The sequence below is a fragment of the Pyrgilauda ruficollis genome, unplaced genomic scaffold, assembly GCF_017590135.1.
Source record: "Pyrgilauda ruficollis isolate IOZ18807 unplaced genomic scaffold, ASM1759013v1 scaffold4, whole genome shotgun sequence".
NCBI lineage: Eukaryota > Metazoa > Chordata > Aves > Passeriformes > Passeridae > Pyrgilauda > Pyrgilauda ruficollis.
The window spans coordinates 16,434,204-16,448,191 of record NW_024525489.1 but is presented as its reverse complement, the minus strand read 5'-3'; the positions used below and the strand labels follow the sequence as shown (position 1 = coordinate 16,448,191).

The 13,988-nt window shown below is 40.8% G+C and overlaps 1 protein-coding gene across 4 annotated transcripts in view; it reads left to right on the top strand.

Annotated features, from left to right (window-relative positions):
• Positions 1-43: 43 nt before the first annotated feature.
• Positions 44-13,988, top strand: part of HEATR5B (HEAT repeat containing 5B) — a 55,656-nt gene continuing 41,711 nt past the window's right edge. For all 4 annotated transcript variants that reach the window (XM_041476914.1, XM_041476913.1, XM_041476912.1 and 1 more), the window contains exons 1-12: positions 44-302; positions 2,781-2,949; positions 3,374-3,585; positions 5,159-5,267; positions 6,201-6,350; positions 6,825-6,996; positions 7,360-7,517; positions 8,481-8,730; positions 10,215-10,370; positions 11,783-12,033; positions 12,484-12,595; positions 13,763-13,915. In XM_041476914.1, the coding sequence (XP_041332848.1) occupies positions 2,824-2,949; positions 3,374-3,585; positions 5,159-5,267; positions 6,201-6,350; positions 6,825-6,996; positions 7,360-7,517; positions 8,481-8,730; positions 10,215-10,370; positions 11,783-12,033; positions 12,484-12,595; positions 13,763-13,915 (1,849 nt within the window). In that variant the 5' untranslated portion in view covers positions 44-302; positions 2,781-2,823. The remainder of the gene's footprint in view (positions 303-2,780; positions 2,950-3,373; positions 3,586-5,158; positions 5,268-6,200; positions 6,351-6,824; positions 6,997-7,359; positions 7,518-8,480; positions 8,731-10,214; positions 10,371-11,782; positions 12,034-12,483; positions 12,596-13,762; positions 13,916-13,988) is intronic.

Genomic DNA, 13,988 nt, shown 5'->3' with positions numbered 1-13,988 from the left:
GCCCGCCGGCGCCTGCGCCTCTCCCGCTTCCTGCTGCGCGGCCGCGGGGCTCCGCGCGAGCGGGCTGCGTCGGGGCCGCGCTTGGGGCAGAGCCGCTCGTGTCCCCCTGAACGCCTCTCCTCGCCCGCCGGACCCGGGCACGGCGGGGGCTGAGGCGGCCGGGCCCGCCGGTGATGGTGCCGCGGCCGAGGGCGAGCGCGGCGCAGCGCGCCCACGCCTGTCCGTGACCGGCCCCCGGGGCCGCGGTGTCGCGCCTGGTGCAGCCCGGAGCTGGCGGGACGCGGCCGCCGCTCGGGAGGAGCGTAAGTGACCGTGAGCGGCCCGGTGGGGACCGGCGGCTGCGGCGGGGCGGGGGCAGGGGCCGCGCTTGCCCTCGGGCCGGCGGCGTGCGGGGTCGGTGTGCGCGTGTGCGTGCGGGCTGCGCGCTCCGAGGGCTGCGGGCATCGTTCCCTCGGCATCGGCTCCTCGGCGGCATTGCCTGAGCAGCGATCCCTGACGGCCGGCGCTGCGCCGCTGCAGTGCCTCCTGAGGGGATTTCAGAGGCAGGCGTGATGCACTGAGAGCTGCTACAGCTTTTTACAGTAGCCGATACGGGTAGGGGGACCCAGGCGCGAAAACCTTTTCACCTGATGGAGTCCTTCGGGAGTGTGTGACTTCGCCTAAAGTTGCCTGTTTCTCGGCTTTCTCACTTCACTGAAGCGCACGCGTGATGAAGATACAAGTAGTTGATTTAGGCATCGGAAAACAGCTGGGGAACAGAAAGGGGTTGTAGTCTCTCTGAACATTTTCGTATCTCTGTAATGCTGCAACATACCTCCCTGGCTGCTGGTTGACTTTGATCGGTTGGCTCTGCATCCTGTGGGAGATCACAGTGTATTTATTTCTTGTAACATTCACAGCAGGATCCTTGCCAGGATCGGTAGAACTCCGTATGCTTCTCGCTGCTTTTTGGAGCAAACCTTTGGCCAGTGTCAGTGAGCCTTGGATCGTCTACATAAGTAGCTCTCTGTTAGACTGACTCTTCAGTTAGCTGAATGTCAGTGTAATTGTTCTTGTGTCTGATGCGTTGTGCTTCACCAGCACAGCTGAGTGTATGTGCAGGTTTTGTTGCTTAGAGCCTGTGTTTCCTACATTTTCGATGAAGCAGTACGCGAGTGTGGGGATGGTGCATAAGGTGTCCGTGGCTCTTATGGCCAGGGACAAATAAAACCTTTTATGTGGGGAGGAAAAGGAATAATGAGCTGTGCTGTCCAACAGTGCTTATGGTACTTATGTGCTGCGTGGGTGTGACAAGCAGTGCAGATCTCTGGGATGATATCCAGAGAATCACAGTGCCATCATTCACTGCATCACTCTCTGCTCTCATGCAAAGGTGTTTTGAGGTGATGTGTCTGAGTTATTGACAAGCAATGCCTTCTCAGTTCTTTATAAATGTAAAGACAAAAACAAAACAAAACCAACATAAAATGTCTTTGGAGGAGTTAGGGCGGGCTGTATGTGCATCTTTCTATATGTGGCTCTTCCATCTTTGCGGGAACTGTATGCAGAAAAATACGCAAAGTGCTGAAGTGCAGGGAACAACTTTAACATATAGAGATTGTGATGCTTTGGTTTCATCAGGACCAAATCATTAAGGTGAATTTAGAAGTATAACACAGCATTGATATGTCACATTACTAATGTCTCATTTGGGACTGTTTAAAAAAATCAGTTTAAGCCACTTCATTTGACTTTAAGAATTTGTTGAGTTTGATCATGAATGAGGAAGCAGCTGAGAGCTCTTGAGAGCAAAAGTGGAGCAGTGCAGCTGTCAAAAGATGATGCCTGTTGAAAACTGATGTCTTACATAATACTCTGTAGTTGTGTTGCTTTCTCTGTTTTGCCTGGGATCCTGGTTTCAGCATCTCTGTATTCAGGTTTTGAGGTTGGGTTGCTTTTTTGCTTCTTGGGTTTCTTTTTGCTGAGGGTGGTTGATTTAATGTTGTGATTTTCGATAAATTTTGTGGGGTTTTTTCCTTCTGTCAGCTCTGCATTCAGTAGCTATGCATTTCTTCAGGTGGTTTGCTAAGATGAAGTTGGCAGTGTTTGCTTACACTGCCAGTGTGCTTTTGGTAGTGCTTTGATGCCAGCCCCCCTTGACTGAGCAGGATCACCAGTGTTCCATCTGCAGGAATTTGCCTGCTGGGGAGACCTCCAGTAGTTTGGCTGCTGCTTGTGTTCTGGGCTGTCACCCCTCAGGCTTGCTGGATTTCAGGGTGCTTGCTTGTCCAGCACATAAAGCAAAGCAGGGAAATCATAGGTCAGTGATGCCAAATCCTATCCCTGTTCCTGCTTCTCCCAAACTTGAGTTGGCTAGAAATTCCTACTTGTGGTAGGCTCATCTTCTCAGCTTGTCTGTTGAAGGGTGTTAGAAGGGGCCAGATCCATGCCCCAGTTTTGGGAGTGTGCTCAAGGGTCTTGACTTGCAACAATCCTTTTTCTCTTTCTTCTAAGTGGAGACAATGAGATGATTTCTTTACCTTCTTTAAACAGGGACTTTGGTATATTTTTCTTGGCTGAGAGTTTGTACCCTTAAATTGCCTGTAGGTGCTCTTTTTACAGTTTACAGCTCCATTCCCTGAAATACTAATGAATGGACTCAGTTTGTAAGTATATGAGTAGCTTTTATGTGGGATTGTTTAGCTAAGACAAGTCTGAGCAAGCTGAATATTTTCATTTGATTTTCAGAGCTTTGTACTGATGTACTGTACTTTATACTAATATTTACATTTTTATTTTAGAGTTTCTACACAAATTTGCAATAAAATTGGAATTCAACCCATTATGGAGCTGGCTCATAGTTTGTTACTGAACGAGGAAGCATTAGCTCAAATCACAGAAGCAAAGAGACCAGTTTTTATCTTTGAATGGTTGAGATTTTTGGATAAAGTGCTAGTAGCTGCTAACAAGGTAATTTAATGGGTTTTTCCCCCCCTTATTTCTAAATAAACTTTCTTTTAAAAAGCATTTGTATTAATTTCATGCCAAAGAAGGTTTACAGGTAATGACCAGATGGTACCTGTGTGGTTTCAGATTCAGCCTGAAGAGTCTGTGCTAATTTGTAGGTTTTAAATGTTTAATTGTAGGCAGTCTGTAGGCAGCTGGTTAGTGTTTTTAAAAAGTAAAAATTAAATAGGACAGCAGCTAATTCTGAGCCTTTAGCATCTGTCTGCTGTCATTGAATGTATCTTATAAATCTCTGAGACAAGCAGTTTGCTGAGTTGCATGCAATTGGGAGTGGTATAAAGTTTACTTCCATTTCTTGTAGATTTTTCTGGGTGTTAGAAGCAGCACAGAGAATTAAACTACTTATTTATTTTTGGTCTGTTAACAGACAGATGTCAAGGAAAAACAGAAGAAACTTGTGGAACAGCTAACAGGACTCATCAGCAGTTCCCCTGGGCCACCCACACGGAAGCTGCTTGCAAAAAATCTCGCTGCTCTCTACAGCATTGGAGACACATTTACTGTTTTTCAGACGCTTGACAAGTGTAACGACATCATCAAGAGCAAAGATGATACTGCAGCCTACCTGCCCACCAAACTGTATGTTTTGGAGAAAGGGGAATGATTTTTAAGCCAAGTGGTCCTGGATATTACAGAAGAATCTGCCTATATATGTGCATGCTATGTTTACTTATATTTTTTGTGGTTGTTTGGAGTTACGTGCTTGATATAGATAGCAGAGACAAGTGCTGGATTGAGATTGTGGAGGGCAGGACTCAAAGGTGACACATACATGCCTCTGTGAAATTGAAATGGTTTTCTCTTGGCAAGGTACTGTGTTATGACTCTTCACCTGCTTATGGCATGGAGAGGATAACCATTAATGAAGGCATTCCACCAGTGGAATTGCTGCTGATTGTGCTCAGGTATCCCATTAAAGGTGGAACCTGCAGATTGTCAAACCAGAGTGTTATCTGTGCATAGAGAATATAACCAAATATACAAGTTTTATTTCCCCATCAGATGTTGGCTTTTCTATTCCCCTACCATGCTAAGCTGCACAGGTCTCTCAAGCAGATTCTCTACATGTGGATATGTGTGTGCATGGATGTGTGATCCACTTTGTCTTTAGTCATAGGAGCAGTCCCATTGGTAGGAATTTGGTTAATGCCACAAACAATTTCCACTGAAACTGTTTTTGGTGCTTTCCCATGTACTGCTTCATATGTTTGTGATGACTAGTGAACCCAGATGTGGTCTTGCCTTCAGACATCATGGCAACAATAGGATTTGACAATAAAATCTGAAATAGTCACTCTTTGGGCAGATACTGTCCTCTTATTTCTAGCTCTTGCAGCTGTGTGAGGATCTTGTGTAAGTGGGAAGTGTTTTCTACTATAATATGCTCTGAAATTTATGCTACCTAGTCATAGTCCAAAAGGTTTTTAATGGACATATGCCCATTAAAGGGGAGTCTGTAATGAGTTTGTGATGTAACTTTGCTAAAAAACTATTTAGCCAGCAATAACAGATTTTTAAAAAAACCTCATTCCTTTGTAATGAAAAAGTGCTTGTGTTCAGGAGCTGCTTCTGTGACTGTCCTGGAACAGTTTGTGTATATAACTGCAATGTGGTGATAACTAAATATTTTTAATGTCAGATGGCAGAGTAAGAAAACGTGTGGATAATTGGATCCAGAGATTTTACAGTGCCTGTAAATTTTCCTGTGTTATGCAATAATTTTTGCATTTTAAGTTCTTAGTCTTGAAAAGCCCCATAATTCAGTATCTACAAAAATGTGTCAGGTTATATTACAGGCTAGAGGCTTTCTTGCTTGGGAAAGAGACAGTTTATTGAAACACAAAACCCTAATCTTGCTGAGATTTCAGCCTATCTTGTTTTCTCCAGAATTTTCCACTCTGTGTGTAGATCCTATAGTAATACCCTTTCAAATACATTTGTATTCTTAAAAGGTGGTGACTTTTCTGTTGCTTTTTTTTGGTAAACAGAAAAATTATTTAAATGGACTGTGTTAAACAGCCAGTATAAGTAGTGCATAGCAAATAGATTTTTATTCATCAATGTTAATTAGAACATACATTTCTGTTTAACTATTTGTTTTCACTTGGATGATACATTAATATGTGTATTCTTTTTCTCTGTTTTCTCATAGGGCTGCTGTGGCATGTGTTGGAGCATTTTATGAAAAAATGGGGAGAATGCTGGGTAGTTCTTTTCCAGAAACTGTGAATAATCTGTTAAAGTCTCTGAAAAGTGCAGAGGTAAGTTTCAGTTTGTTTATGTGGTCTTAATTCCATTTTAGACTGAAACCTGCTTCCACCAGTGGTGCTTGCAAAATTGCCTAGTTTGTTTTTCTTCTGCACTGAGGGATGCAAATCACTTACCTAGACAGTTTCAAGTCTACTGCAGAGAGTTTAGACTTTATCATAGGAATATTGTAATAGTTACTTTATAGTGGCATCAGTAATCGAAATTCAGAAATGACTGTATTTGTCATTTCTAACTACTGTGTTAGGATTTGTGTCCATGTACTCTGAATAAACATTTAGTTGTTAAAAGTTAATAATGAATACTTAAATATTGTGGGGAAGTTGTCACTCTGCATGTGAGCATAATACATTGTGCACTGAAAAGAGAGAGTGTCATAATATTGAGAGAATGTATCCTGGGCTGTCAGTGGGTCTGATTTTATGCAAATAGCTCTGTTGGGACAAATTGGAATACTGACTACGTGGATCTTTTGGTGGCAGTTGTTTTCTTCAGCTTTGTTGTACCTGTGTGATAATTTATTTATGTGTGTGTGCTCTCAGATTCTAAGTACCTGCCTGTGTGCAGGCATAACATGAAGCTGCTAAATTACTTGGGCTTCCCATTCTCTCTTATCAGCTGCTTTTTCTTTTTTCCCCCCAAGTCTGCAGTTGATAAACAGTGGGACAGTACAGAAGCATTTTACACAGAGCCAGTTTGATGGGTTGCCTGGGCTCAATTTATGTCACAACTGAGGGACTTTGAGTAAAGCTGTGTGTGGTATTTACTTCTATTTAAAATCAGCTACGTATCAATTATATGTGCCTTCGTTTTCAATGTTTGCAAAAACATTCCTGCATAGAAGCAGGAAAATGCTTAAGTATACACCTGGTTCTCAATGTAGCTGCTGTGCCCACATTTTTGCATCAGTGTTTTTGTCTGTGCAGTCTCAGGGCCGCAGTGAAATCCTGATGAGTTTGCAGAAAGTCCTCAGTGGACTTGGAGGAGCAGCAGCTTCTTGTCACCGTGATATTTATAAGAATGCCCGGTCTCTGCTGACGGACAGATCCATGGCTGTGCGGTGTGCCGTGGCTAAGGTGGGTGTCTTCTCAGCAGTCACAGAAATTCCTGTGCTGTGACCAGGGAGTGCCTGCAGTTGAACTGGGACCTGTTGTTCAGGAAGAGAAATTTAATAATTAGTTGGACCAGTTTACGCTGCAGGCTCAGACATTTGACTAATTTTGCAGGTACTGTAGTGGTGTATTCCCCACTTGATAAAAAAATACGAGATAGAATATGTTATCTGTGAGCCTCAGTGGGAGAAGTTTTTGGTAACATGGTTCTTGTGTAGAGCTTTCTTTTAATTTTTAAATTTGCGTATTAGCCTCTTCCATGACTCTTCTGATTGTTTACTCAGCTAAGGTAGTTGGCATGTGGAAGAGTGTGTGTAAATTAATTCTTGAAATTTTCCTATTAAAATATTTTCTGAATAAAATTCAGATTGCAGCCTGATACTTAGATAAAATGTAAGAATGGTCTCCTGGTGCTTAGCAAGTCTATTTTTCCTACAGTGTCTGCTGGAATTACAGAATGAAGCGGTGTTTATGTGGACAGCTGAACTAGAGAATGTTGCAACGCTGTGCTTTAAAGCTCTGGAAAACTCAAATTATGGTGTGCGAGTTGCAGTGTCAAAGCTTTTGGGGACAGTCATGGCTACAGCACTGATACCAAAACAAGCAACAGGTACGAGCCCTTCTGGATTCCCTGTCTACATTAGCAGTCTTAGTTGCACCTTCAGTACCATGTTACATGACAGTGTTGTTCCAGTCGATGGAAGCTTGTTGGTGGATTGTTTGTTTTTACAAACAACAAGCTAAAAAGAGTGCACAATCTCTGTTGTAGTCATACAAAGAAAAGACAGAGCAAACTATTCAAGAACCACTTGGGAGAAGTGGCTTATTTTTTAAGCATGCAAGTAAATTGTTATCTGAAATATTGGGTAGATTTGTTTTTGCAAGACAGTTTTGAATTAGTGAGTGGTTTTGAGATCATTTCTTGTATTGGTTGAAACTTTAGGAACAAATTAATACTTTTCTTTTTAAAAAGTGATGCGGCAAAATGTCAAGAGAGCCACACTTGAGGAAGTCTTGGAGCTCATGGCCACAGGATTTCTGCGAGGGGGATCTGGATTCCTGAAGAGTGGTGGAGAGATGTTAAAAGTAGGAGGTTCTGTCAATAGGGAAGTGCGAGTTGGTGTTACCCAGGTGTGTAATTTTTTTAATGAAGTAAAATTTATACATCATTCCTTTTAGTAGGAAAAATACACATTTCTGTTCTCTGTTTCTGTATAAGATAATTTACAGGTCTAATTTGACTCTTCTGTTTTGTGAGATGTACATGAGATATTGTTCCCCTGCTTTCTTCTAATATTGATGCGCAGTAACAATGGATTAAAATATGAGCTAAGGAAAACTTACTTGATCAGTGTATATTAGGTGAGATTAACTTGCAAAAATATTTGAAAACTTACTATGTTAAAGACTTCAGTTCCTTTATAATTTAGTTTCTTATTAGAGATGGTGCTCTGTTACCCTTTTGTGGCTCCATTCTCAGCTGCAGCTCAGGTTAGTTAAACTACATTTCTTCTTTCCATATATCTCTCATGAGCAGGTGAAATCTGATGAATGTGGAAGCTCCTCTTGTCTGAGAGAGAAAGGTGGTGGCAGCATCTCTTCAAATTCAGATATTCTCCTGCTGACATATATTTCAGTATGCTGCAGTACCTTCCCAGAATCCACATTCTTTGATCATAGGTTATTTTGTGAAACCCTTTATTTTTTTCTCAGCCTTTTTCAGGAGAACTTGATGAATATTCCAGGTTTTCATTGTGAACTGGAACATTTTGATGTTGCTTTTATTTACATGATGTTCTTAACTTTTTTAAAAAGAGGCACATTTAAAGCAATGAACTGGGTTTTTTTGCTGTCATTCAAAGTATATTTTATGCATCACAGTGCAGGGGCTACTCTTGGTACAGGAGAAAGTTGAATTCAGCAGAAAAGATGTGAATACTGAATTGCTTCATGCTGAGTAACTCATTAGATTAGAGTTGCTTATTGCTAACTGGTGTTGCTACTACTGTGCATGATGCTCAAGTCTGGCTGTAGTTTCACATAATATTTTGTTCCTGTTTTAATTGGGTTGCTGTGTGACTTCTGGATCTGCAGGCCTACGTTGTCTTTGTTACAACGCTGGGAGGGCAGTGGCTGGAGCGCAACTTTGCTACGTTTCTGTCTCATGTGCTTGATCTGGTCTCCCATCCTCGTGCAACTCAGACCCATGTGGAGGCTGTTTACTCTCGAAGATGTGTGTCCTTTATCCTGAGAGCAACTGTGGGCAGCTTGCTGGGGGAGAAAGCACAGATTGCAGCTGCCAAAGAAATATGTCAAGCCATTGGTAAACAAATGAAGGCAGTGGGTGAGAACCATTTTTCTTAATTCAAGACCACTTGAAAGTTACTGTCATTTTACTGAAGCAGCCATTTTTTAGCTTTCTTCTACTGTGAGGGCTAATTTTGTTCTTATGGGGAATGATAGTTCATTTGCTTTCTGTTTCAAACGTCCAAAGGTTGAGTTCTGCTTCAAAATGATTGTATGACACTGGCTTGTTATCCCAGATAACAAATGCATTGTCAAAAGCCTAGAATGGAAGTGGAGAAGAAAACTACACATTTGCCATCTATCTTGGGATAGGTTGTATTGAAAGTCATGCAGAGTTCTTTACTAACACTGTTAAAATCTTGTGGGTCAAGATCTTGTAGATCCTTGTGTCTCCCCTGTTAAATATCCATACTAATATCCAATTCGATTTTGTGACAAAAATGATGTAATGTGAAGAATATGACCCCTTGGCAAAACTTTGCAGAATATGGAATCACTAAGAGGGCTAACAAAACTCTCTTGGCATCTGTTCCTTATGAAAGGAAGTAGCTCAAGCTGGGGATTTAAAAGAGTAAATTGGAAATACTCATCATTTTATTTACCCAACATATCTTTCTTTTCTGCTGCCATCTAATTGGAGTTTAAAACAATACTTAACATACAGAAATTAATTTGATTTAGAAGCTTTTGCGGGTTCTTCTTGTAACAGTTTTTTGATGGGGTGGGCATGGAACTTTAAAAAGTTTCTCATTACGTCCAGGAAAACAAGTCTATTGAAAATGCTGTTTCTGAGAGGAAACAGTTGCAGAAAATACTTCTCCTGCCACCTTGTCAAAGTTGCAGGAAATCCAGTTGTGTATTTGGATAGTTTGAAGAACTTATATATTTTTGAAGATTTCTCATGAATGTGATGAAAAATGGGATGGGTTTTTACTTGGTAATAATTGCTTCCCTTCATACACAGCAGACCATTCTCTAAATTTCTTCTGCAGCAGACACCATTTGACAAATATTAAGCTGGTATTCAAGTCCCTTTTTGAACAGATAATTGCTGCTTCTGGGATATTTTGTAGGAGAACGTATTATGGGATCAAGGAACTCAATTGAATAACAGTGAGATGATTAGAAATCATCTAAAGGTCCATTTTTTAGTTTCACTGAACATACATGCATGCAGGTTTGTGTGCAGAACCTAGATATGTCAAGATTGTATATGTTGTTACTGTGTAGATGCACACATACAGTTGCACTGGTTGTCCTACCTCTTAGTGCTTTGCTATCCATAGTAATTGCTGGGCATCTGTTTTTTATGGTCTTTGGACAGCTATGTTTGGCTGATAGCTGTAAAACTCTTTCCCTGCTGAGTATGTTAGTTTTGTTAGTTCTCACTATGACCAGACTTGTGGTTTTGTTTTAATGTAGGATTGATGTCAAAATGAAACTGTCACTTTCTGTCGTGTGAATGCTCGGGTGTGATTCTAATGGTAGTTAAGCAAGACACTCTTGTTTTCTTTTCTGCAGAAGCAGTAGTGAATGATGCTAACAGTGAAAATAAATCAGGAGCTGCTGATGTAGCTGCAAGCCAACATGTAATGGTGTGTGCCCTCCAGGAACTGGGTAGTCTGGTTCAGAGTCTGAATGCCACTGCATCTCCTCTTATTCAAGAACCTTCTATTGGTATGCAAATAAATGGAAATAGATTAAGTGAGGCATTTGAGCAATGAATATGAAATATCATTAAATCTAGCTAAATAATAAATGAATATGAAAGAAATAAATCTATGAAATTGGTACTTCCTGTAATACTCCAGATGACTACATTTGTTCACCTCATTGTGTGTAGTACCTTAACTTTAATTCAAGTTTGACCAAGTATTAAACAGCTGTTTTGATTTGAGTCTTTCTGGAGCTCTTTCTAAGGGTGAGTGAAGTGGTAATTTTTGGTATTGGTTTGTTTACAATAATGGTTTTGTAGGAAACACATTGTTTTGCTATGTAAGATCTGAAATATTTACTCCTGGAAAACATGGCCTTTAAATACCAAATTTCTGGGGGGAGGCAAAAGTATTTTGTTGAGATGAAGCTGTTGGTAGGTCCCTTTAAAAATAGTTGTTCTTTGGCTGAAGTTGACTAGGGTTGGTGGGGGATTTTCTTCTTGTTTGGTTCAATATCTGAATCCACATTTATTTTGTAGTGCTATAGCTTTACTTTTTTTGAGTTTGTGGATGCCTATGCTTTTTTCACTGGAATATGAGCTTCTTTAGATGTTTCATCATATAGATTGTTGTCTTGTTGCATATGACAGTCTTCCCATACTGATTTTATGCCAGCTTTGGATTAGAGAAGACTGCTCATATTTATTCCTTCTGGCAGCTGTGTCCCATAAGAGCAGAGGGCACTGTATCTCAGTATTATTTCTGTTAGCTGCCGTGAACTCAGCAGGTAGAAGCTGTTCACTAACTCCAGAGAAAATGAGAAGCAGTGGGGGCTTTGAAGAAGAAGTTTGCCAAGATTTGGAGTAAAGAAAATATTTGTGTGGGGACAAATGGGACTGAAGGGCACAGCTAGAAAGTGGGATTAGGTAGGCACAGAAATTTGGAGAGTGTAGAAGGATGTGAACTTGCTGCGGTGCGGACAGCACTGTGTCAGAAACAGTCAGTGACAGCAATCAGTGGCATCTAGAGCGTGTGCTTGGCTACAATGTGAAGCAAACCCAAAGATCAATGTTATTGTTGCTCTGTTATTGGCAATCTGTAAAATATTATGGGAATTGTCTCTTCCGGTGCCTGTTCTCTTATCCAGCACTGCTGCCTCTTTTCAGTGTTTAAGTAGTGCGAGTCAGTGCTGTGGCTCTGGTGGCTCCACCTTTGCTGGCAAAACCTGATGGGGAGCAGCATACTGCTAGTAACAAGTACCATCTTTCCTGAAAAGGCCAAGTCTGCAAATTTAAGTACTTTAATTCTGACTTTCTTAACTTCCACATTGGCTGTCTAGTATTGATTCAGTTTACTTGTCTGTGTATATTAAAAAGGATATGTATATTTAAAAGTGCATCATAAGCTAAAGACTGCAACCTCTCGTTTCTGTAGGTCTGTTGGAGACAGTAACTTCAGTTCTTCTTCATCCCAGCATGGCTGCTCGACTGGCTGCTGCCTGGTGCTTGCGGTGTGTAGCTGTGGCATTACCCTTTCAGTTGACTCCATTTTTAGACAGATGTGCAGAAAGACTCAACAATCTGAAGACCTCCCCTGAAGCTGTTAGTGGCTACAGTTTTGCAATGGCTGCTTTGCTAGGTGGTGTGCACCAGTGTCCTCTAGGCATTCCTCATGCCAAAGGAAAGGTGAGATAGTGAGTGTTTCATCTGTGGGTGTACTAAAAGATACCTTTTTATCCATAAGTAATAGCTTTGCAGAATGGGTGCCATGCTAATCAGTTAAAGCATTATTGAAATTGAGTTTGCGCCGTGTGCGAGAGTAGTGGCCAGAGCGCATGCTCTTTGCATCTCAGTTGCAATATTTAACAGCTCTTTTCCTCTCTTTCAAATTTGATGAAGAGAAATTCAAATATTGAAAAATTGCTGAAATAATTGCTGAAGAGAATGTTACTGGCTGTGTTATCATATGAAAAACACTAATCATCAGCATGAAATGTAATCTGCATTCATTCTTTATGGAAGGCCAGTTCAAATGATTTGAGAACATCTTTAATCTGTAAGAGTGAACAAGTAGAAGTAGCTTGCAGTGGCTTCATGTGTGTTTCTAAGACCCGCTGTGTTTTGCTGCTGGTGCAGATGGTGGTCAGTATTGCTGAGGATCTGCTACGAACTGCTGCGCAGAACAGCAGGCTCTCCTTGCAGCGCACTCAGGCTGGATGGCTTTTACTTGGAGCACTTATGACTTTAGGTTTGTAAAAATGCTTTGATTTTTCTTTTTATTTTAAAGCTTGTCCAACACTTCTGATTATCCACTCTGGCAAATGGTCTTTACACATAATGGACTCATTGTCCAGCACAAGAGTATACAGGGGAAGCAGAGTGTAAGTGTACTTACTTCAGCAATGCTGTGCTGGGGAGAAGTGAAGTATTAGTGCTTATCTAAGCTGAAGTGTGGTAGAAGGCATCATACCTGAAAAAAATTTCTATTCTGGTTTTAGAAACCCAGCCTTTAGTTATTCTCAGAAAGGACAGTAAATGAAACCCAGTGAGCATTCCAACAAGTTGCATGTGTGTCTCTAGATAGGCAGCAGCAGAGTAGAAGTGTTGTCAGTTTAAAAAACCTTCGGTTTTGTTTTAAAAAAGCCAGCCTCATGTTTGTATCTGCCATTACAGAAGTACCATAAGCTGCATTTTGAGAGGTTGTAAGTATACTCTTGAATTTTGCAGCAGTGGTGTTCTTTTCTGTTTTGTTTTGAGTTTCTTTTATACTGGAAAATATGATAAAGTTCTGATGCAATTTGCAATATTTTGATCTCTCATCAAAAATCATTTGTGTTTCATCTCGTTTCTCTAAATTGTCTCTTCTTCCAGTTTATTGTCATATTTTTCTAACAGTGTATTCTTATTGTGGTTGTCCTCCAATATATTTTTAATGTACTTGCACTGGATCTTTTTCAAAAGTTGCAAAAAAAACTTGACTGTTAAACTAGTTTGCATAATCCGTAGCTATCAGTTATTTTCCTGTATCATTAAACAGTTGTATCTGTTTAGTGGACAGGGTAGAGTAGGCTAAAGAACCTGCCTTCAAAATTAATATTAAAAAATTAGAAGCCAGAATAAAAAGATAGTAAAAAGACAGTTGACCATGGTTCTGTATAACGTGACAGTGGGTAGGGTAGTCTATTTCCTATTTTAGGAGTGATACCCACAAGCAGATGTGATGTATAGTACTTATTTGCCACACTTTCAACCTAGGAAAGAGAAAGAATTTAATTTGGTTTTCTTTGTTCCAAGTAGGGCAAAAAGGGAGAGAAGTGAAATAAGACGAAAATAGTTTGAAGAGCAAAAGCCTTCACAGCAGATTTTTCACACTTAAATACACATTTTTGTTCTACTGTCACTTTTTTTTACTTAGGTCCTTCTGTTGTCCGATATCATCTGCCTAAGATGTTGCTGCTGTGGCGAAACGTGTTTCCACGTTCTCTGAAGGAGCTGGAAGCAGAGAAGGCAAGAGGAGATTCATTCACCTGGCAAGTAACACTGGAAGGCCGTGCTGGAGCTCTGTGTGGTAAGAAATTCAGACTTGGAGATTATACCTGCACAGTAAACCAAAACGTGATTCCAAGTATTGTAGACAGAAC